At 38.2% G+C, this 22,520-nt stretch overlaps 2 protein-coding genes and 1 long non-coding RNA gene across 3 annotated transcripts; 2 read left to right on the top strand and 1 right to left on the bottom strand.

The window, feature by feature from the left end:
- The first annotated feature begins 937 nt into the window (after positions 1–937).
- LOC133746009 (transcription factor bHLH71) lies at positions 938–3,423 on the top strand. Its single transcript, XM_062174169.1, has 3 exons — positions 938–1,501; positions 2,228–2,671; positions 3,036–3,423. The coding sequence occupies exons 1-3, from the start codon at positions 1,079–1,081 to the stop codon at positions 3,129–3,131; spliced, it is 963 nt and encodes a 320-aa protein (XP_062030153.1). The 5' UTR covers positions 938–1,078; the 3' UTR covers positions 3,132–3,423.
- Positions 3,424–17,289: 13,866 nt separating this feature from the next.
- Positions 17,290–22,202, top strand: LOC133707331 (uncharacterized). Its single transcript, XM_062132885.1, has 12 exons — positions 17,290–17,449; positions 18,010–18,132; positions 18,247–18,273; positions 18,395–18,436; positions 19,431–19,550; positions 19,728–19,873; positions 19,957–20,104; positions 20,264–20,347; positions 20,626–20,741; positions 20,867–20,925; positions 21,608–21,698; positions 21,835–22,202. The coding sequence occupies exons 2-12, from the start codon at positions 18,030–18,032 to the stop codon at positions 22,054–22,056; spliced, it is 1,158 nt and encodes a 385-aa protein (XP_061988869.1). The 5' UTR covers positions 17,290–17,449; positions 18,010–18,029; the 3' UTR covers positions 22,057–22,202.
- Positions 21,373–21,963, bottom strand: LOC133707332 (uncharacterized). The gene is made up of 2 exons (XR_009845058.1): positions 21,825–21,963; positions 21,373–21,685 (listed from the first exon to the last, which is right to left on the bottom strand). It is a non-coding gene; the product is annotated as an uncharacterized LOC133707332 (long non-coding RNA).
- Positions 22,203–22,520: the final 318 nt, after the last annotated feature.

Raw genomic sequence — 22,520 nt, forward strand, 5'->3', positions numbered from 1 at the left:
GAGGAGTAGCTTTTGCACAGCTTCTTGTGTTGTTTGTATGCGTAATTCTATATAGATTTGGGTCCCCTACACACACCATTCTGAGTTCTCTCTCCATTTCAGAAACTGGGGTCAGTGAGTTTTGACAGCATCTATGAAATTGGGAAGGAAACCAAAACTATCCTAGAGAGCGAGAGGGAGAGAGAGCGCAGGACCCTCTTCTGTAATCTCGTTCCTTTCAGTTTTCTAAGCTGAAAAGCACTTCACCTTTTCTGCCCTCACTCACGTGCACCATATCCTCTCTCTCCTCAAACTTTTACCCTCGTAACATTTTAACCCTAGCTCTTAGGCAAACAAGAAGAAAAACGATTAACCTCTATAATTTGTTTTTATCCAAATTAATACATAATTTTTTTTTAATCCAAATTAATGTTTAATACACAAGGTGGTCCAAAAATTGTCTGCATATAACATCTCAAATTATATAATTAACTCTCTCAAGTGCTACTGTGTTTTTCAGTTATTTATGTTTGAATAAGTCCTAATTCCTAACGTGTTTCAATGTTATAAAGTTGTAAAAACATTTATTTTTATTTATTTATTGGAGTCTAATTGTTATTAAAACCACAATCATCGAGCTTGCACCAATGTGGTCGAGTTATCTAGCTGAGGAGCTGGATAAAAATGTTATGGACAAGTTAAAAAGTAGTTTCGTTATTTCTTGATCTTATAGTCCAACCATTATCAATTATTGTTACAAACTTCCTTGAAATAACAAGTCACAAACACAATAAATTATAAGATAGTCCATGGCAATAATAGAAGTTAACATAAATGGCGAAGTGTATACGTCTCTTCTTTTTTACTCCATTATTTTGTCACTCGCACTACTGCCACGTACACATACACAAAGCGCTAACTTCGAGAAAGCTGGGTTTTGCTATAAAATGAATCAAATGATTGATGTCTTGCAATAGCAAGAAACAACGAGCTACATATAAACAGTGTTTAACAAGTCTCATCCAGTGTTCCACCTCCATATATCAAAGCTGAAGAAAACCACGGCCTAAAATCACAGATCCATCGACAGAAATTAACAATGGCTCTAGAAGCCATTTCTTCCAATGAGCCCTTCAACTTCATCATCTATGACACCATCTCCGCAACCTCCTACAGCTGCCAAGACTCTCCGGCTGTGGCCGAGACCAGCTTCTTACTGGAGAACTGTGCCACTACTACTACTCCTACCATGAAAGAGGCCGGAGCTCAAGATCAGAATCAAAGTGGTATTGTAGCTTTAGAGAGTTGTACCACACTCGGAACTCGAAGCCGGAGCCTGACGTCTGTGACTCAACAGCAAGGGAGGAAGAAGAGGAAGCGAAAGCCGAGGGTTTGCAAGAACAAGGAAGAAGCCGAGACGCAGAGAATGACTCACATTGCTGTTGAGAGAAACCGCAGAAAGCAAATGAATGAGCATCTCGCTATTTTGCGCTCTCTCATGCCTGAGTCTTATGCTCAAAGGGTACTACTACCTTATAGACTTTATCTTCCATTAAAATGGTGTCAATTATTTTACTCCATTGCGTTTTGTTTGTTTAATTATAATTTTTGGTATTCGTTTATGGATATTTCTAGGAATCACCAAAATCATGCATGTAGTACTAATTCAGTTGCACAACTGTGGCAGCATTTTATGAATCTGTTTTCTGCTTAAATAGTACTATATATACTTGATGGGAATTTCAGAAGAATTTATAGAAGTTTGAATGGAATGTAATTCAACTTTAGGGAAAAAAAAAACGAAGAGTTAATTGGGTAGTGAAGCTGGGAAATTGGCATTATTTTTGTTAAGTTCTCCTTCGTTTTTCTTTCCTCTCCTCTTTTTTTTTTTTTTTTTGAAAGGTTCCTCTTCTCTTTTTTTGTCACGTGTAAAAGCGAGTACCTGGTGTAAGGTCCATAGCTCAAATTATTAAAGTAAGAGTACTTGATATTCTTTTCTATTCTTTCGCATAAATCATGTACGATGAAAATTATTAAAATCCATCTTTCTCTTTTTGTAATCATGTGATTATCATATTGCAGACTATATGACTATAATACTTATTGGGACTAAAATGATTTAAAACATTTTTGTTGGCACTGTTCAACAAACTCTATGTTAATTTGGAGTATGGAAAACAAATCAAAATCTCATGATTTCAGTACCAGCTTTTTTTTTCTATTTTTTTTTTAATTGTTTTCTGTGTAGGGTGACCAAGCCTCTATAGTGGGTGGTGCCATAGAGTTTGTGAAGGAGCTTGAGCACCTTTTGCTGTCCCTTGAAGCTCAGAAGCTTCAACTTCTACAAAGCAAGGTTGTTAATGAAGATAGCAGTACTACTTCCAACTCCAAAGTTGTGCAGCCAATTATAACCCCATTCTTACAATTTTCGGGGTATGATATTTCCCAAGGTCAGTCGTCTTGGTCTCAACAGCAGAGCCCTAACAAGTTCACATCAAAAACCAAGGCAGACATAGCTGATATTGAGGTCACATTGATTGAGACCCACGCAAACCTTCGAATTGTGATGCGAAGAATTACCCCGAGACAGCTTTCAAAGTTGGTTGCAGGAGTTCAAACACTTCAACTTACCATCCTTCATCTCACTGTTAACACCATCTACCCTTTTGTTCTCTACTCCATTAGTGTCAAGGTATGTAAATATTTCACGAAAGCTTTTCACATTATGTTCTGCATGTATTCATATTTCTGAAAATCCAGAAAAGAAAAAAGTACCCAGAAAGCGGATTATGTGCTCAGATATTCAAGGTTTCAAGAGAATAATCATATATGCATGGTGTACTTTTTAGAAGAAAGGAAGGGTGGTGGGGCGTGTTATAGTCATACTATTAGGTATCGATCATCACCCATTATTGTCTTGCATTTGAGTCTCTGCTGATCGACGTACTTCTTCCCTATTTGATTGCCAAATTTTATTTGTTTGCTCATTTGGAATTAATACTCTTAGAAATCCTATAAGAGTTTTGGCTAAATTTGGAAGAACATTGTATGTGCAGATTGAAGAAGGGTGCTTACTCACTTCAGTAGATGACATAGCAGCAGCATTTTACCACATGATTAGAGTAATTGAGGAAGAAGCTGCCTTTTGTTAATATAAGTGTTATGACTTTTACCTGACTCAATGCTCTAATTAGGCTTAGCTATAGGAGTGCCACCACTTTTTTTAATTTCTGCAATAAAGCTTCCCTTGTTTTTGTATGTAGCTACAGTAGTAAATAGGTTGAAATTTCCTTCTGCTTTCCTTTTGGGTACAAGACAATTTCTTAGGGTGCGGTTTCCAAGTTTCCTTAATTTGCAATTGAGTCCAAAATCGCGTTAATCTTGTATCACTTTTTATGAAAGACAACTTCAATAACGTTCGAAGAGGGACATTATTTACGATGAGGGAGGAATGAGTAGCCTATGTGACTTTCAGGAGCCAATTTTTATTGTCCGATCATAAAAGTTTATAATTGTAAGTTGCATTTTGTATGTAGTAAGATAATTGTGTTAGTTTTAGTTTGGCCCGTATTATGACCATATATAGCAGAGGATTTAAGTCTCAAAATGTCAAAAATTGATATTTATTTTCAATCAATGAAAACTCGGGACAATAAAATAAACATGACAGACTATAGTTTTTTCATTTTTCTTCTTTTTGACCTTATTCGTCAAGGACACAATAATATTGTAACTCACAAGATGTCTCTCTTTCATCCTTCTCTTTAATAACGGGGGGAAATGGTCTGTACTTTCGTCCCTTCACTCAATCCCGCCAAAATTGCCAGTCATACTTTGCCGCCTGATTGTTTTTGGACTTTAGCGACATTTACCCCCAAATTACTCAGCCATACAATTAGAATGTGGCGCCAAAGTTGAAGAAAAAGGAGGTTGGCCAAACTATATATCAGTTTAGTACCTAAGGTTTTTGGCCTGACAGAACATAAGTACATGTAATGGCTAATATTCATCCTGCCACAAATGACAAACTGAAATGCATATAACCTGAAACAGAGCTTGCGTTTCCATAAAGTTAAAGGCAAATACAACATACAAAATACATCTGTTTGATGCATTAAACCCAACAAAACCATTGTCTAGCAAGCTATACCAAAAACTATATTTTGATCTAAAACCCTATTCATATTCATTGTCTGTTGATGGAGGGGAATTTGCTGGTCTAGGTTTTCTGTGAGCAAGCGCTTTGAACCTTCTGTGTGTGAAACCAGGTATGGAGGAGCTTCCTGAAGCTGTAGTAGTCTGTGATTGCTGACTTGGCACATAAGCTTGCTGGGAGTCTTGCACATTCTGAGAAACTTGTGGCTCCCCATGCTAAGTTTCATTGTGCTACTACTGGACATGTTCAGCTTCCTGAGGATTCTGCTGCTGCACTCCCTTATTTTCCTGCTACTGCTGCTGCACATTCTCACCTTACTGCAATTCCAAAATGACTAAATTCAGTTTAGTCCCTCGAACTCTAGGCCTAAAATCACTTTGGTCCCTGACTTTTTTTTTTAATCAAGATGGTCTCTGCACTTCCAATTTCCATCAACCTAGTCCAAAATTTGACTTTGACTCTAATTGTGACGCCATACGCTGAGTTGGCAACGACAAGCATGGCCCACTGTTCAGTTTTTGACTCTTAGTTTGGATAAAATGTCCAAACTACCCCTTAATACTCTTTTCCTCATCTCTCTTCCTGAAACCCGAGAGCTCCTCTCTCTCTCTCTCTCCCCCCCCCCCCCCCCCATTTCCCTCCCTCCTCCACCATGTCTCAACCCATGTCCTCTTCGGCCTCAGATCATGACATAATAACTCCAACCCACCTCTATAACCTGTAGCAGGATCTCCAAGATATATCCAATTCGAAAGCTTTAAATTACCAGCTTCCCACCTCGTCGGAATTCCTCTGTCGAGGAGGCTCGCCGCCAGCACACAGTCCCAATGGCCACTCTAGTATCTCAACCACCCTTCCTCCACCTTCCGCAGTCCAAGACCCGAATTCTCTGCAACAAGCCCAATAAGAGCGACTCAGCAGCTTTCAAGGAGAAGAAGCCATCGCCTACGACAGCGGCACTCACCACCTCTCCACTCATATCGGCGGCTTCAGGAAGTGAGACATCCCCAAACACCACACTTACGCGTCGAAACGGAGCGTTTCCAGAAGGACTAGGCCGTCTCCGACGTCGTCAATCAGGTCTATCAGCTCCATCGCGGTGACGACATTGACGGCGTACTCAATCGATGGGTCGGACGCTTCGCAAGGAAGAACTTCCCCATCCTAATTAGAGTAAGCTTCATTCTTGATGAGAATTGTTAGTATGTGTTTGTGATTGGGTTTGTGAAATTGGAAATTGTTTTGGCTTCAAATTTGCAGGAAATGACGGTGAGGGGGTCGGTGTAGCACTGTATGCAAGTGTTCCGGTGATCCCACAAAGCCAGAACTCAGTCGCTCTCATCCACCGCTGATCTCGTCTTCAAGTTTCGCAACCTCCGCCTCTTCGAGACCCACGTTGGTGGTTGATCGCGCAGCCGCTTGACGACATTGTTTTGCATGTCGGGTTTGAGGTCAACGACCATGAGCGTGCTGGAGTCGTGGGAGGGCTTCCGGGCCTGGGTGATGCCCGAGAGGCAGCGGGTCAAGTTTTGGGTCTGGTTGTGATGGGTTTGCCGCTTTCTGATTGAATTTGTGTGAAGGGGTTTCAGATTTGTCAATGGATTGATTCAGAGAAGGTGAGAGTGAGATGGAAAAGAGAGATTTGATCCTCTTCCATCCAATCAAGGCCAAAACTAGATTGTGGAGATGACTATTTGACACTGCACTTCTTCAACTTCGTTTGGCTCGTCTTCTAACTCTTGTTGTGGTTATGATGGGTTTGCTTCTTGCTCCGTCGAAAAAGTTGAATTTGGTGGAGGAAGAAAGGGAAGAAGACGAAAGGGAATAGAATCGGAGAGAGGAAGAAAGAAAAATATGAAGAAGTAGGGGTAGTTTGGACATTTCGTCCAAACTGAGAGTCAAAAACTGAACAGTAGGCCATGCTTGTCGGTGCCAACTCAGCATATGACGTCACAATTAGAGTCAAAGTCAAATTTTGGACTAGGTTGATGGAAATTGGAAGTGCATGGTCATCTTGATTTAAAAAAAAAAGTCAGGGACCAAAGTGATTTTAGGCCTAAAGTTCGAGGGATTAAACTAAATTTAGTCCATTCCAAAAACACATAAGGGACCCAACACATAATTTAACTTTCCCAATCATATCACCTGTGAACCTACAAAATGATATGGAGAACCATACCTGATTCCTCATGTTGCAGGTCCTCTTATTGTGGCATATCTTCTTACATAGGGAAAAAAATATAAACAGTACTCCAACTATGACCCATTCTAAATTTTCATACCCAACTTTCCGAAACTATCACATTAGTACCCCAAATAGCCAGCCCGACCCAACATACGTACCCGCCGTCCACAACGGCGTTAACTTGCTAATTTTAGAGGGGTATTTGGGTCATTTCCTTATCTTTCTCCTCCACCAAAGCAGAGTTGCAGATCCCATCTCCCTCTTCTTGTCGACTCTGGTCTCCGATTCTCTCTCTTCGATTCGTTGTATACCGTGGGTGATAGATAGAGAAACTTATATGAGTGTGTTTCTCTTTAAGAGAGGAAGAAAAATGTGTAAAAATTTCGACTGGAGGAGGCCATAGATGGCGGCGGGGTGATCGGAAAAGAAGAAGGCAGTCGGGTGCTTTTGTCTTCTGGGCTCAGTATCGGGTTTTGGCCATGAGAGGACCGCATCACAACCCACCTTCTACCATTATACCAGATTTCTTTGACCAACAAAAAAATGAACCAGATTTCATGAATTCAAACTCATCACCCAAATCCCAGAATCCAAACCTGAATTTTACAAATATACACAAAAACCTCATAATCTGTTTCCGGTCTAAACGATGAGCTTGAATCTGAACTCGTAGATCTTCTGAGATAGGTTTAGGGACAGGAATGTAAAGCAAACAGACCCCGACCCAAAACCCAGATTAAAATACATGGGCTTTTCAAAAACCCAGAAATCTGATATTTCAATCAAACCAACACGGTTGATTACTGAATCTAATTGTAATCTAGATGATCTGAAAGCTCGATTTTTGGGTTTTGAATTCTCGCTGACTATGCCAAACACGGTGAGGGAGATCATCGGAAGTCCATATCAGATGGCAGAGACTTTATCGAGGATTCAAGGAATAAGAAGAGGTTTAAAAGAAGCTGGTTTTTTCCTACCCAGTTGCTGGGTTTTGTTGTACCTTTGTTGTACTATGTTTTGAATTAATGCAAGTTTTTGGTTTTGGTTGATAGCATGTTTCTGGGTTTGTTGGATTTGAATAGGGACGAGAGAGAGAAGACTCATAAGAGAAAGAGAAAGAGAGAGATAGAGAGGGTTTTCTGGGTTTCAATGAGGACGAAAGAGAGAGAGACAACAAACTTTTTTTTTAAAAAAATTTATCTCTCTTCATTAATTATTAATATTATTAATTTTTTAATACTAATTTTAAAAACTTAACCACTTGGTTGGATTTACCCCTAAAAATACGCCATCTGGCATGCGGCTTAACACCGTCATGACGGCAGGTACGTATGTTGGGTCGGGCGGGGTATTTGGGGTACCAATGTGATAGTTTCGGAAAGTTGGGTATGAAAATTTAGAATGGGTCATAGTTGGAGTACTGTTTGTATTTTTTTTCCCTTTTACATATTCCACAAGTCACCTATGAGTAATAGACTTTAGGTAGTTTCTCTGTTCCAGGTGGTGGGGCTACTTCTCCTTTTAAACCAGTTGCAGTAAGTATAACAAAGTCAGATATATAGCCTCATTTCACAACAAAAATCAAGATTAAAGTTGCAACAAAATAGAATTAAAATTAGCTAAGAGGAAGGTTGACAGACCAGGCTCTTTGGTCCTTGACATTTTGGGCATCTCAGGTTGCCTCCTATAAAGAGGAGGTACAATTGGCCTATGTATCTTGTCCCACTCAGCCACTCAAGCTATTGGGAACATAATGGGATCATATGCCTTCATGTAGGTGTCCTTGGTGAAGTATTCATGCACAAAATCATCAAGCCTAAACCCTTTATAGTGAATTGCAGCTACTGCATGCCTACATGGTACCCCAAAAATGTCCCATCTCTTACATGTGCAGGTCCTGGCTTCCAATGACACTGAATGTGCAGCCACCACATCACTTGCACATGCTACACCTCTGCCTTGAATCTTAAAGATGTTATTACTTGACCAATTAGGGGGCCAAATTTTCTTCTATTAGCTAACCTCAACATTGTGGCAACTCTGAAGTCTTCCAAACAACTAAATATGGGCTTCTTCCTAGCTGGTAGGATAGTTTTGTTGAAACTCTCAAAATGGTTGTTTAATAGAATATCACACTTGAATTTAGGATCAAAGTGTGACTTTGACCAATGCTGTGCAGGTCTGTCCATGCACCATTGCCAACCAGATAGTGAGCTTTTCTTCATGTCCTCCAAAGCATCCTGATTTGGTGCTTAAATGAAACTTACGCGCAATAAGGTCACGGTCATCAAAGAAATAGGATATATTTAAATCCGAAATCATCGTACCACGGGGATTGAAAAGCTAACTTGGTTATCCTGATTACCAGGTCACTAAGAATTTAGCAAATAAAACCTAAAAAATAGCACCAAGCTATTTACATGCTGGGCTTGGAACAACCAAGCCAAAAATGGGTCAAGAGAACCACAAATGAATGCAGAAACTCACAACCAAGTGGTATTGACAATGAAAGTGGTTTTTGAAATTTGATTTTGATTGCGAAAATAAAATTGACAATTGAAAATTAAAATTGCAACTAAAAATAAAGATAATAGAAACTAATCAAGAAATGGAAATTAGGTCACTATGGTATCCTTCTAGCCAAATTCAATGCACAAATATGTTCCGCCAATGGTCATTCAATTCATGATGGCATTAAGAACTGTACCTAAGGCTTTTTAAGGCTCATGGGTCATTAGATTCCTTAAAGGGTATTCCTTCCTTAAAGGGTATTCCTACTCTGAATCAAAGGTCGTAGAAACTCAATTGAGACAATCTAGAGCCTTGTTAGGGCCTCTAGTTGCACCAAAAGGCGAAGAGTTCTAGAATCAAGGCTTCCAAACTAGCCAATACGGCAATCGAAATTGGTACTGTAACTAATCATGTTCTAAACAAGTGTCCTAGCCATAAATTAGAGAAGTGATTAGGTCTCCTAATTTGTTCTAGACATGCTCATCTACACAGTCAAGAGTTAATCAAGCTTCTAATCATGCATCTAAGCCAAATATTATTGAATAGAACATATGCCAAACACGAAATTGAAAACCATTAAATCAAAACATATTTATTACATTAAATTCATGTTAGGGCTCAAACCCTAGTTTCTTAAATAGACTACTCACAACCCATCAACAAATCAACAAAAATATACATCAATTAAAGAGGTAAAGGTGAAGAGGAGTGAGAAGTAACAAGAACAAGTCACAAATTGCTATGGAGCGATTATGACAAGCCTTGATTTATGGCTTCCAACTTTACCCAATCTCAAAACTTGAAGCCCTTTGATGCTCTTTGAAATCCCTTGAAAGATTGATGAAGATTTGATGGTGGAAATGTGAGGAAATGAAAAATGGTAAATAGAAAATAGGAGGGGTGACTGGTCTCCATGAGAAGAAGAATGGGAGTGTGCAGCTACTGTTCGTGTTGAAGGGAGAGGGATCAAATGAATTTATATGTGAGTTGTCAAAAAAAAAAAAAGAATTTATATGTGGTCTTGGTGTGTGGCTGCTGGTTGTCAAGGGAGAAGTGGATGATGAATAGATGGCTGTGATTAAAAAGGAAAATATGATGGCGTATGGCTAGGATTGAATGGAGAGAAGAGCACGTGATGGCTGCTAGCTTTCAATTAATGATTTAATTAAGAAAATAGTTGCCATGTGTCAAGGCTGGATTGGCACCAATCAATTAAACACAATTGCATGTGCACGTTTGCATTAACTAACCAAAGGTTAGGTTAATTAGAGCAACTCCAACAGCTTCCCTATAATTTCTGTATAATAGGGAAGCAAAAGTCAAAGCTTCAGCATCTTTTTATTCTCCAACTCCAACAGATTCTCTATTTTACAGCAATCTCTAAAATCTCCATATTCTTCCTTAAATTTTAGAGATTGCTGTAAATATAGGGAATTTGGTTTTCTCTTTCCTCACTTTCTCTAAAATAGAGATAATTATAGGGAATCTGTTGGAGCAAAAGAAGCTCATTTTTCCCTAAAATAGAGAAAAATCAAATTATGGGGAAGCTGTTGGAGTTGCTCTTAAGCCATGCAATTCTAACACCATTTCTATTATCATCATTTCTTTTCTTTTTTGGCATTGACCATAATTGACCATGTCGAGAATTTGTCATTTTGTCGAAACTCTAATTTTCTCCACTTTTGCACAATTTTACCTTATTTCCGCAATTTCACTTATTTACTACAAAATAAATAAAAATGAATTAATTAAATAATATATAGTTGATTTGGAGATTAGCTTAATTATAGTGTTTAGTAAGTAATTACGCGCATAAAAATGCAAGTGATCACATCCCTGAATTGATTCCTTGTACAGCTTCTAGCAATAGCCCATAGTTTATGTTTCAGTTCCAATCCTACAAAAAGGAATATACAAACAAACTGTTAGAAACAATTAGGATCAATCACAAACAGGTCAACAAAGTAATGAGAGAGAGAGATTGCAAACCTTGATGTCCATCTGATTTGAAGTTATTGTGAAGATGTCTCATACAATGCCTGTGTGTAGCATCTGGAAATAACTCCTTTATAACTTGCTCAAGCCCCTTTTGCTTGTCACTCATGAATGTATAATGAGTGCTGCGATGTATATCCAAATCAACTTTCAAGAATTCCATAAACCATGTCCAGGTCTCCCTTGATTCTGCTTCCACAATTACCCATGTAATTGGATAAATCCCATTATTCCCATTAATCCCCATAACTGAAAGCAACTGCTTTTATGAACTAATTTCAAATGACACCCATCTAACCCTATATAGAGTCTGCACCCCTCCTTCCCACCCTTCTTCAATACAGCCATACATATGTAGAAGCTCTCCATCCAGTTCAGTGTGAATCCACACAGAGTTTCCTGGATTCCTCTTCTTCAGCTCATGAGCATAGCTCTCTAACAAATTGTACTGATCTACGTGCTCCCTTGTGCACGCTTAAGTGCCTTCACGCTTGCTCTGTAACACATATGATAATCTACCTCCATTTCAAAATCCCAATTGATTGCATTCTGCATCCCTTGTCTTGACTAATTAGGATCACTCATAAAAAAATCTTGGTACTCTTCGGCAATAAAAGGTGCATGCATATGATACACTTTTTTTTCCCAAAAAAGCACACTTGTGCTCTTGCCTTAGAGTCCTAATGAAAATGGTGGGATTATCCAAGTCAATAGTAGAGGCATAGATCCTCCAAGGGCAACCAAGAGATGTCTTGCACCTTGCCAACACCTGTGTCAAAGTAGAATGGAAACAATACAGTCAGATTAAGTGGAATGTAACTTCAACACAATCAAAATTTTAAGGTATAAACAAGAAAATTAATTACCTTGTGTCTTGTGTTTGTTAGAGAAGCCTAATCTCCTTTCTTGTTTGAACCGCATGCTTCCTAATTACACTGTTAAATACCTTGGAGTTTAAAAGCTCCATTCCCAACTCAAAAGTAGGTCTCTTCATGTTCTCCTTAGGCTAGAACTCCATCCATTCACTATATCTTCTCCTGCACTTAACAGGGAACTTCCCTCTGTCTTCATCCTCCTCACCTGAGGATCCATTAAGACTATATAACTCATCAGAATCAGGTTTAGCTTCTTCAGATATATTCCCCTCGAACCCCATCTCATCATACTTATTCTTCCTTGTAGCTGGAATGTCCCCTTCTTGAACCTTTTGCTTGCCCTTGTCCTTTGCTTTTTTTTTTTAACTCTTTAGGTCTCAGCTTCTGTCATGGATGGTTCCTGCATATCAACATTAGGTCATTGTCCAGACTCTTCTTCCCTCTGTCCAACATCCTCTTCCTCAGGCCTATGTGCTTCCTCTTATGGAGGCCAAGTTTGTTGTCCAACCTCCTCTTCCTGAGCCACATGTCCATCATCAAAGTCATCTAAATCCACAAAAACAGGCCCTTTACCATTACTCATGTCCTCAGTCCCCAAAGACCCTTCATCCTCCTCATCATCTCCTGCATTGGGCCCTTCCTCCACATCTTCAATCCACCAGCTTATGAACATAACATGGTTTAAATTTTCTTCAAACACTTCAAACTCCCTCATAGAAAAAATCCTTCTTGGACTTGTACAAACTATGTACAAGTCCAGATACTTGACCTAGGAGATACATGATGACACATCTCTACTGCCTCTTGATCAGTAGCTATAGGCAGATACCCTGTCCCCTCTTCACTTCCAGGAATTCTAAACCAGTACATTATTGGGGGGGTTGTTGGTACCCCAAATCATAAGCCCAATAATGTATCCCTGTCAAGGACACCTTGTCCGGTATACTCCATCAACAAAGCACAACTCCCCCCCCCCCCCCTCCCCTCTTTGTAAACCCAATTCAATCCTCTCTCACTATGAAATCTGCCTTCATGATGAATCCTAATAGTGAAAAGGTTAGGATTTGCAATTATAAAATCAATATGTTATTTTTGGTAATTTTTAGGGTGCATCCAAGGTACTACATATAATTAATGTCATCTTGTTCATAGAGTTACACAATGCACGCACATAATCCATGCACCAGCAACAACAATCATTTCATAGTTAAAAAGGTCACCAAACAAACCCTAAACCCAACCCTCTTCATTTATGTGTAGAACCCCTAAACCCTAAAATTAAGGACCCTCACCGACCAGCCCCAAATCGGTCACTATTTTTCATCTAATTCATTTAACCTCCCCAACCACCCTAAACCCAACATTAGTGAGACAACCTTAATTAAAAATTGCAGACGGAGACAAAAATCCCAAAAGAAAATAAAACACATCAAACATCCAAAACACCTAAACCCTAGACAAACCCATATAAAGACATAAATAAGGGCATAAACAATGCAAAATAGGGAATCCTAGCACATTCAACAAAAATGGAATCACTTTTTCGAGAGGGAGACCATTGATTTTACTTGCGTATCGTGGTGGCTCCCCATGGATTCGAAAGTATCTCCACAATCTTCCTACCATGGCTTTATCTGTTTGGATACAGAGAATCGAATCTATGTACAAAAGTTAGGGAAAAAAATAGTAGAGATTCCTTACGGGGAGAGAGAGAGAGAGAGAGAGAGAGAGAGAGATTGAACCTAAAAAAGAGCAGTTTCCTTCACTGAAGCAAAAGAAACGATTGAGAGAGAATGATGAGACTGAAGTAAAGAACGACTAAGTATGAGATTTCAGGGTTTTATAAGACTTGCTTCCATAGTCTGTTGATTTTTGGCATCGCTATGTTAGAAGGTGCGGGGTCGTTTTAGGGACTGCATAGTCTCGTTTAATAGAATCCTTACTGATGCCAAACATGAGATAACTCGTCTAATATTAGATAAGGATGTCCAGTCTCATCCTATCCTACGTAAACAAACACGCCCTTAGAGCATCTCCAACGATATATGTAAATCCTATGTGAAGAGCTTCATTGGTTTAATTTGACAGAAGCACTTTTTTAATAGAAGGTAAAGCTGACATGTAAAAGGCATATGAGTCTTCATTTGCCAAATTTGGCAGAGGCTCAAAACTGTCAAAATCTTTTATTTACATCAAGTTGGGCCTATATAATTTAAACAATTCATTACATTCAAAAAGCTAACAACAAATAAGATTAAAAATATAGGATTAAATACTCGTTACTCCTCATACTTTTGCATGAAAAACAGTTTAGTCCAAAATTTTAAAATTAAACAGTTTAGTCCTTATTCTTTCTAATTCTCACACAACATGTCCTAAAATAACTATTATACCCCTCACTTTTTATTTTTTATTTTTTCTACCTCTCTCTACACACACACACACACACACACACACACACATATATATATATATATATAGAGAGAGAGAGAGAGAGAGAGAAAAAAAAAAAGAGAAAAAAATAAAAAGTGAGGGGTATAATAGTCATTTTAGGACATGTTGTGTGAGAATTAGAAAGAATAAGGACTAAGGCCCCGTTTGGGATTGCTTCGCTTTTAAAAAAATCAGCTTTTGTTCAAAATTTTAGATTTTATTGTGTTTGGTAAATAAATAAAAAGCAGCTTTAATTAAAAGTTATAGGTCACTGGCAGCAGATTTTAGAAGCAGCCTAGAGGTTGCTTTTAGAAGCTTCTGTGGATTAAAACACACTCTGCAGTTCTTTTATGTACTGACAACACTTTTAAAAATATTATTTACCAAACACGAAACTGTTTTAATTCACAGTTGATTATTCTCGCAACACAGCAGCAGCAGTTTTTTAAAAAAGTCGCAGCAATCCCAAACTAGCCCTAAACTGTTTAATTTTAAAATTTTAGACTAAACTGTTTTTCATGCAAAAGTATGAGGAGTAACGAGTATTTAATCAAAAAATATATTATAGTTTACATTTGTCAAAAAGGTACACCTGAGATATCTCTTTCTCTATTCTTTCTTTGAGAACCCTACTGGCGGCTTCGACCTTTGTTACCTTCCTCCGTTCTCGTCTGGTGGCTCCCATACCTCGCTAGGCCTCTGGCCTCGTCAGAGTGCGATGAGTGCAGCCGGACGAGGAGTTTTTCAAGGGAGCTTGGTGGCTCCTGCAAGAAGACTTTTTGGCATGGACAGAAGGGGGGTCGAACCGAGGGCGTCTGGCCATGCAGGTGGTGGCAGGCGACACGGTGGTGCAATTCGCTCAAGGCGACCCCATGGAGAGGTGCGGTTGGCCAGTCGGGCAATCCGGTTTCTTCTTCCTCTGGTTTCGAGTTGATGATGGGTTATGTTGAGAGTGTTGCCTAGGCCGCTGGCTGAGCTGCGTTTTGTGGAGTGGATACCAAGTGGATTCGACGGCGACGGGGACTTCACAGCCTTGCTGGGCTTCGGGTTGATGCGACGACGAGTGTCTGGTGTCGATGCTTCGACGACGGGGTTTGTCATGAACCTGTGTTGGGTCTGGGCTTGAGCTAGGCTTGCTCTTTTGTGCTGGGCCTTGGGCTGGATATATTTTTGGGCTTTAGGGTTTTTTTTTTTTTTTTTTTTGTTTAAAAAGGAATTAGTTCTTTCTAATAACTCTCTAATTTTGTTTGGGGAAGGTAGTAGGCTCTGGCCCAATATAGGCACTTCGTGTGTGTTTTAGTTTACCAGCCATGGATTCTGTTTACACCAAGTTAATGAGTTTTCTAAAGTACCACAATTGAGTGCATTGACAAAAGAAGATTCAAGGTAGTTTTCTTCGTGTACGTTGAATTGTCATAGTTGTGTAGGCTTTGGAATAACTGAGCGACAATGTACTAGTGGATGGTACCCGTTTTTCTTTACCTGCTTGACCACTAATGTAGGGTACAAGCATATGAGGATTATTTGTAAGTGTCGTTCTGACTTTATGATTAAATGAAATATCTATTACTCTGTAAAAAAAAAAAAAAAAAAATTAAAAAGATAAGAAATATTAATATAATAATATAGTTTTCGATACATCGGTTGGAACAAAATTTTTGACAAAGCAACAATATATCCACTAGAGATGCTATTAGATCAACAATATATCAATATAACAATATTTGAGTTTAACATATCCACTAGAGATGCTATTAGATCCCTTGTATATGAAATTCCCTCACCCGAGCAACCCACCAACCTGCATCAATCTCGAAAAGAGGGAGTAGTCTTATTCTTCAGCAACAACTCCTTTGTGTCCCTCACTGATACATACATCACCACTACCTCTGCCTAGACATTCACCAATTAGTTGATATAGACCCACCACCATGTCCAAGTACCACCAAACAACAAGAAGCCTACCACCCAAAGAATCACACACCACAAAACAAAAATGGACTAGATAGAGCACCACCACAAAAACTTGAACCTCGAGGTCTCCAAAAGCCAAAGGAAAAACCTAGTCCACCATTGGCGAAGCATCCGTGACCTCCACCGCTTCGTCATCACAACTTAATGGTCTTCTCAAATCATGACATCGGGTCTGAAAAATTGAAGGCCCAAATGCAACCTCAATGCGTGCAATCAACTATCAACCTGTAGATGTCCTTCATGAGACCGCTGCTTAGACCATCTTGTCGTTGGATCGATGATCCAAACAAACATGTAAACAAGAAAGGCTCCGCCGTTGGAGACAAAGATGGGATCTAGAGCCTAAACAACCTAATAAAGCAAGGTTTTGTCAGATGCGCGTTGTAAACAAGTTTGATGAGAACAACCCTAATAACATCGCAAATTTGGGGACAGACTATGGAAGATCCACAAGGTACTGGATATAGACCTCAATCGAAGTCAATTTGCCTATTGCATGTTTGGAGGAAGAAATATTTAGCTACAAGTTTAGTGAAGGCGTCAATTTTATGAAACCTAATAAGAACACAATTAAATAAAATAAAACAAAAATAATACAAGATGCAATGAGAACAAAAAAATCTAATAAGAACACAATCCAATGATATCGCAATCACACTCTGCTAGATTATTTGATGTTTCTTGGGAGTTCTTGAGCCCTTTGTGTGTCCCAACCGGTGTAGAAGGAGGCAAGATGGTGCTATGGCGACCATTCCTCTTCAAGCAAAGATATGGAAGTGGCGGCAGTAGGTTTCTAAAGATGGAGACGTTTTTCTCTTGGTGGCTGCTAGCAATTTTTCTAGTTTTTTTTTTTAATTTCAATTATGGGCTCCCAACTTGTTTTTGGGCTGAGTCTCTTAGAGACTTTTGTTATCTGAGCCTACGTGTCTTATTTACTGGGCTTATGTGTCTCTATTTTCTTAAGTCTTTTGTACTTCTTGTATTGTGGTGGATGTTTGGATCATCTAATACAAACTTTACTTTTCGATTAGAAAAGAAAAATGCATCCAATGAAGCACCGGACATGTAATCCGTGCTATGTTAGCACAGCACCAGCTCAGATAATGTAGTTTCACTACTATTTTTGTTTGAAAAAATAAGGCATTTCCAATTTTTCTTTTTCACATTCAAATAAAAATTGACCCTAACAAAATTACCGAAATTGTCCTCTCTATTTTGCGCCTCCTTTTGTCTTCCCCCCCTCTCTCTCTCTCTCACTGGCTCGTCTCATTCAATTTTCTTGGCAGCAGTAGCAGCGCGGGTTAGAAACTTGAAACAAAAAACTTATTGATTCCCTAACAGGTATTCTTTATGATTCTGTTCTGATTTTTCTTTATTCTTTTGGTTTGTTTTCAGTTCATGCATTGCTTCATGCTTCATTGGCTTAGTTTTCTGCTGTCAATCAAAGTGAAATTGAAGCTCATACATTATCAAAATGCATATGAACTGTATTCAAGTCTCCATATTGAAGTGTTTTTCTCACTATTAAGATTAACGAGATGATAAAGAAAGAACCTTTTACGATGAATATGGCTATTCTTGTTTACTGATTATAGCGATAAAGATAGAACCTTTACGAAGCTCAAGCGTTGCATTTTATTTGGACTTAATTGGGTTTCAGTTTATATGAGAACTGAACCAATAGGCATGCCAAATAATAGACTTAAGTAAGGTCCTTTAGGAACCACAAAACTTGCAGAGTTTCTGTATTCAAATAAGCTTAAAAGCATGTGAAAAAGGGGAAAATTTGAACTGTATGCTTGATAGTATTGTAGCTTGATATATACCAACTAGTTTTTGGACTCATCCTGCTCTAATATTCATACCCAATAATACTTAAACCTCTTTGCTCTTTGCCTCAGCAACCAGAAGAAATAAGAAGATGAGCAATCCAGCTCATGCTCTTCATGAAGAAGAAGATGACCAAGGTGAGGTTTTTCTCGATGAAGCAGACATCGTTGGTGAAATTGCAGTCGACGAAGAAGGTCCTCTCTCTCTCTCTCTCTCTTCTGTGTGTATATAGCTATATATTAATAATTATTATTCATAGAATGTAAGATATGTATTCCAACTTATTGGTCAACTATTGTTGGTTGCAGATCTTCCTGATGCAGACGATGAAGTTGGTATTTTGCTAAACTAGATCCCACAATCTAATAATTTGTTACTTAAGATATTTATTCTCTGTTTCCCTTGTGAATGACTTTGACTGATTGTTGTGATTTTGATGTTTTATGGTGGTTTCAGATGAGCTTGATGATTGCATACACATATTTACTGGTCATAGCGGTAAGAGTTCATTTCATTTATTTTTGATGAATTTCATCTGTTTGCTGCATTACATTGTGTGCACTCACACATTGAAGTTCTAATACTCAATAGCGACTTCACTAAAACTAAATCAAATGTGAATTATATTCGAGAGAATGTGATTTCCCAAGGTGAAATTCTAATGGTGATTATTTTATACCTAATTCATGTGAATGTTATACTGATGTGTTCTATTGCTCTTTAAGTGTTGCAAGTATAGATAATGAAGGGAACAAACCACTCTACTGGAAATGCCTTAAAGACCTCTAAACAAGCTTCTATAGACATCCTACAATCTCTGATTGTATCCGAAGGGTCTGTTTGGAAGTGCTGATGCATAGAAGTATAGTGTTTCCCCTTTAGCATAGACTGCCTGACTTGAGAATTATCCAAATCAAATTAGTGTCCACAAACGATGGAAAGAAACTAACATTAGGCTCAGTCCTTGAGTAATGTGATGAGCATTTATTTAGCACGAGCTATTTCCAACTTAATATTTTTACCCTCCATGGTGTTGTCCTGTCAATTTTAATAACAGCTATGGTCCTATGGAATAAAGATTTCCCTTACATTTGTTTGATTTTATTTTGTGCTTGTGGCATAACTGTAGTTACTGGAGGGGTACAGCATTAGCATAAATATTCACTGATTTTGTAGTATTCCATATGTATAAAATTAGAGGAATTTCGATAATTTCATTAAGTTAATGGTTAGAGGCATCATTGATTCCACATACAAGAGCAACACTTCTGTTGTTCTGTAGTGCCGCTGATTTTGAAATGATATCTCAATGGAGCTTCATTTCCCCCTTTTGACAGTTAATTTCTTTTTTTAGGTTAGAGTGTAACAAGTATTTTATCTGTCCTATGCACATGATTGGTTTACTGAGTTACATTTTGGAAATGGAAACAGAGTGATATGTCTTGGATTACTTAAAATTTAGGTTTTAAAGTGTCTTCCTTTTTCTGGACAGACGAACTATACGCCGTTATATGCAGCCCGACAGATCCTACTTTGGTTGCAACAGGGGGTAAAGATGACAGAGGGTTTCTTTGGAAGATTGGACACGGAGATTGGGCTTTTGAGCTTCAAGGTAGGTCAATGAGAGAACAGATACAAAGTTTACGTACTTCATTCTCCATGGTTTATTGGCTTTGCTTCTGTGCTTTGAACACAATACTTTTGTGCTTTAGTTTCAGTAGTAAACTCTGCACTGTTAGATCTTATCTTCATTTTTCTTCAGTTTAACTGGTTCTAAGCTGGTCTGCAGGTCATAAGGATTCTGTTTCTAGCTTAGCATTTAGTACTGATGGACAGTTGCTAGCATCTGGAAGCTTGGATGGAATCATCCAAATTTGGGATATAGCATCAGGAAATCTAAAATCTACTTTAGAAGGTCCTGGTGGGGGAATTGAGGTAAAACCTTTCATAAAGTTCTTTTGTCTTACTGCTATTATACTGCAATTTATGAAAAGTTTAATACTGAGTATATGTTGTAGTGGATCAAGTGGCATCCTAGAGGTCATGTGGTTTTGGCTGGTTCAGAAGACTCTGCAGTTTGGATGTGGAATGCTGACAATGGTTCCTATCTTAATTTATTTTCTGGTCATGGTGGTAGGGTGAGTTGTGGTGACTTTACCCCTGATGGTAAGCAACTACTTTTCAACTTGATGCTTTCCCTCTTCTTTTTACAAACTGTTATTGTGCATCCATTTTTTACAAACTTATTTGAAAAACTATTACTCTTTCTTTCTCCCAATCATTTAAATATAAAAATATTTTTTTGTTTCTGTTGCTGATGTTAAGGAAAAACAATCTGCACTGGTTCTGCTGATACAACTTTGAGAATATGGAATCCAAAAAGTGGCGAGAGCATTCATGTGGTACAAGGTACGTGCTCAATTTTTCATATAATTTTCTATATTGTTCATCCTTATAGTTACCAAGTTATGCAGATAATCCAAATCATGAATTACTATAATTTTCTATATTGTTCATCCTTAAGTAGTCAATTTTGAAGCCAAAAGTTATGCAGATAATCCAAATCATGAATTACTTTTCTCTGATATGTGTGGCAATTGTCTTTAGTTTGGAAAGCTTTTGTAAACAAGTGATGGTGTACTTGTTTGTCTTTCGTTTGGCTATATTTAACACGTCTTGTCCTCTAGGTCACCCATACCATACTACAGGATTGACATGTTTGACAATAAGTTCTGATTCAACTTTAGCTGTTACTGGTTCTGAAGATGGTTCTGTCTATATTGTAAACATAACAACTGGAAAGGTATGATTTATTTTCCATTCAGTATATCTGGAACCCTTAATTAGTTGTTATTTCCCTTCTTTTTTTTTCTTTTTTTTTTTTAGAATTAGCAGGCCTTTAATATAATCTTTTGTTTTTGTTTTTAGGTTGTTAGTTCCCTGGTTTCACATTTAGATTCAGTTGAATGTATCGGGCTTGCACCAAGGTACAGTCATCTCTCGTTCTCCTCTCTCTCTCTCTCTCTCTCTTTGTGTGTGTGTGTGAGAGAGAGAGAGAGAGAGAGACTGAACTATCAAAACTATGTGGACATTTTACTTTATCTACAATTGTTTGTTGGCTTTGTCAACCACAACTAGGAGGGCATGATTTCAACAACCAATGCATGACCCTCCGGTTTCAATTACACCGGATAGCAAGTTTGAAAGATAATCATGATAATGTTTGACCTAAGTTCTCTCTGATTCTATCTGCAACTTTTTCACTCAATTAACAAATTCTTGGTCATCTGTCAAACAAATGCACTTAATCCCTTTTGATGGTTTGACCATGACTATTCGATCTCAAGATGTAACTGGTATTGGTGATTCATGCTATGGTTGTGTTTGTGCACAGACGGAAGTGTATTCATGGGTTAATTATATAATATCTGAAGAGCATTAAGTTTGATGACATATATAAATAAAATTATGGGATAATGCAAGAGTGATTTTGTCAAAGATATTAAGAGCAACAATTTGGAATTATGAAGTTTCCCATCTTCCTCCTATATGAGAAATCCTGTTTGAGGTAATTACATGTGGTTTCTAAATCTAGGCAATGTGACTCTTAATTCGTGTAGTATTCTGCTATGATGCTATTATTATCATGCCTTAAATTGTGTGTGGCAGCTCCCCTTGGGCTGCAACTGGAGGTATGGATAAGAAGCTTATTATTTGGGACTTGCAGCATTCATTGCCCCGTTGTACCTGCGAACATGAGGTCTGTTTGAGTTTCATCCTGCAGAAGATAGATATATTCTCCGTTTTACGAATTTTAGAATATCATTCGTTGCGTCACCTACTAATGGATATAAATCTCTGTAATGGTCTGATGAAGAATTCTTACCTATGGACAGGATGGAGTGACATGTTTGACATGGCTGGGCACATCCAGGTATCTAGCAACAGGCTGTATGGATGGGAAGGTTCGGTTATGGGATAGTCTCTCTGGTGATTGCGTAAGAACCTTGAATGGGCACAATGAGCCCATTCAGTCTCTCTCTGTATCTTCCAACCAAGAGTTCATTGTTTCAGTATCTACTGATGGAACTGCCCGAGTTTTTGAGTTACACGAGTAAGCAAAAATAGCATTCATACATTTGTAACAAATATGGTCTTAGGGCTATATACTTGTACTAATTGCATGTGAGCAATATGGGATCGAACAGAACACATGTTTTAACAAACAGCATTTGCAATATGAAATTGTTCTTTTCTTTGTCAAGATTATTTTTCTTGTGGAGCAGATTAAGTTAGCCAATTGTACAACATTTGTCCTATTTTTTTTTTGATAAATTTGTTTAGGCACATGATCGAAAGAAACCCTATCATCATGAAGAGTGCAGGCGAGCCATTCTGTAGAAACTATCAGATAGAGGGAACTAGGCAACTAGCTATTCTGTAAATCTTAAACCAAGACTGCAGGCATCACAGGTATTTTTACTATGGCAGACAAAAAAAAAAAAAATCAATAATACATGTGCGCTTACCCTAGTTTTCAAATTCCAGATTTATGGATTTATAGACAATGTTTGCATCCGGA

This window comes from Rosa rugosa, chromosome 4, assembly GCF_958449725.1.
Source record: "Rosa rugosa chromosome 4, drRosRugo1.1, whole genome shotgun sequence".
Lineage (NCBI taxonomy): Eukaryota > Viridiplantae > Streptophyta > Magnoliopsida > Rosales > Rosaceae > Rosa > Rosa rugosa.

Excerpts from the sequence above, each read along its gene's own strand:
- LOC133746009 (XM_062174169.1), top strand. The coding sequence starts at position 1,079 with ATGGCTCTAGAAGCCATTTCTTCCAATGAGCCCTTCAACTTCATCATC. Across the intron at positions 1,502-2,227 it reads CTGAGTCTTATGCTCAAAGG|GGTGACCAAGCCTCTATAGT; the intron begins GTACTACTACCT and ends TTTTCTGTGTAG. Across the intron at positions 2,672-3,035 it reads TCTACTCCATTAGTGTCAAG|ATTGAAGAAGGGTGCTTACT; the intron begins GTATGTAAATAT and ends TTGTATGTGCAG.
- LOC133707331 (XM_062132885.1), top strand. The coding sequence starts at position 18,030 with ATGAGCAATCCAGCTCATGCTCTTCATGAAGAAGAAGATGACCAAGGT. Across the intron at positions 18,133-18,246 it reads AATTGCAGTCGACGAAGAAG|ATCTTCCTGATGCAGACGAT; the intron begins GTCCTCTCTCTC and ends TGTTGGTTGCAG. Across the intron at positions 20,742-20,866 it reads TAAACATAACAACTGGAAAG|GTTGTTAGTTCCCTGGTTTC; the intron begins GTATGATTTATT and ends TTTTGTTTTTAG.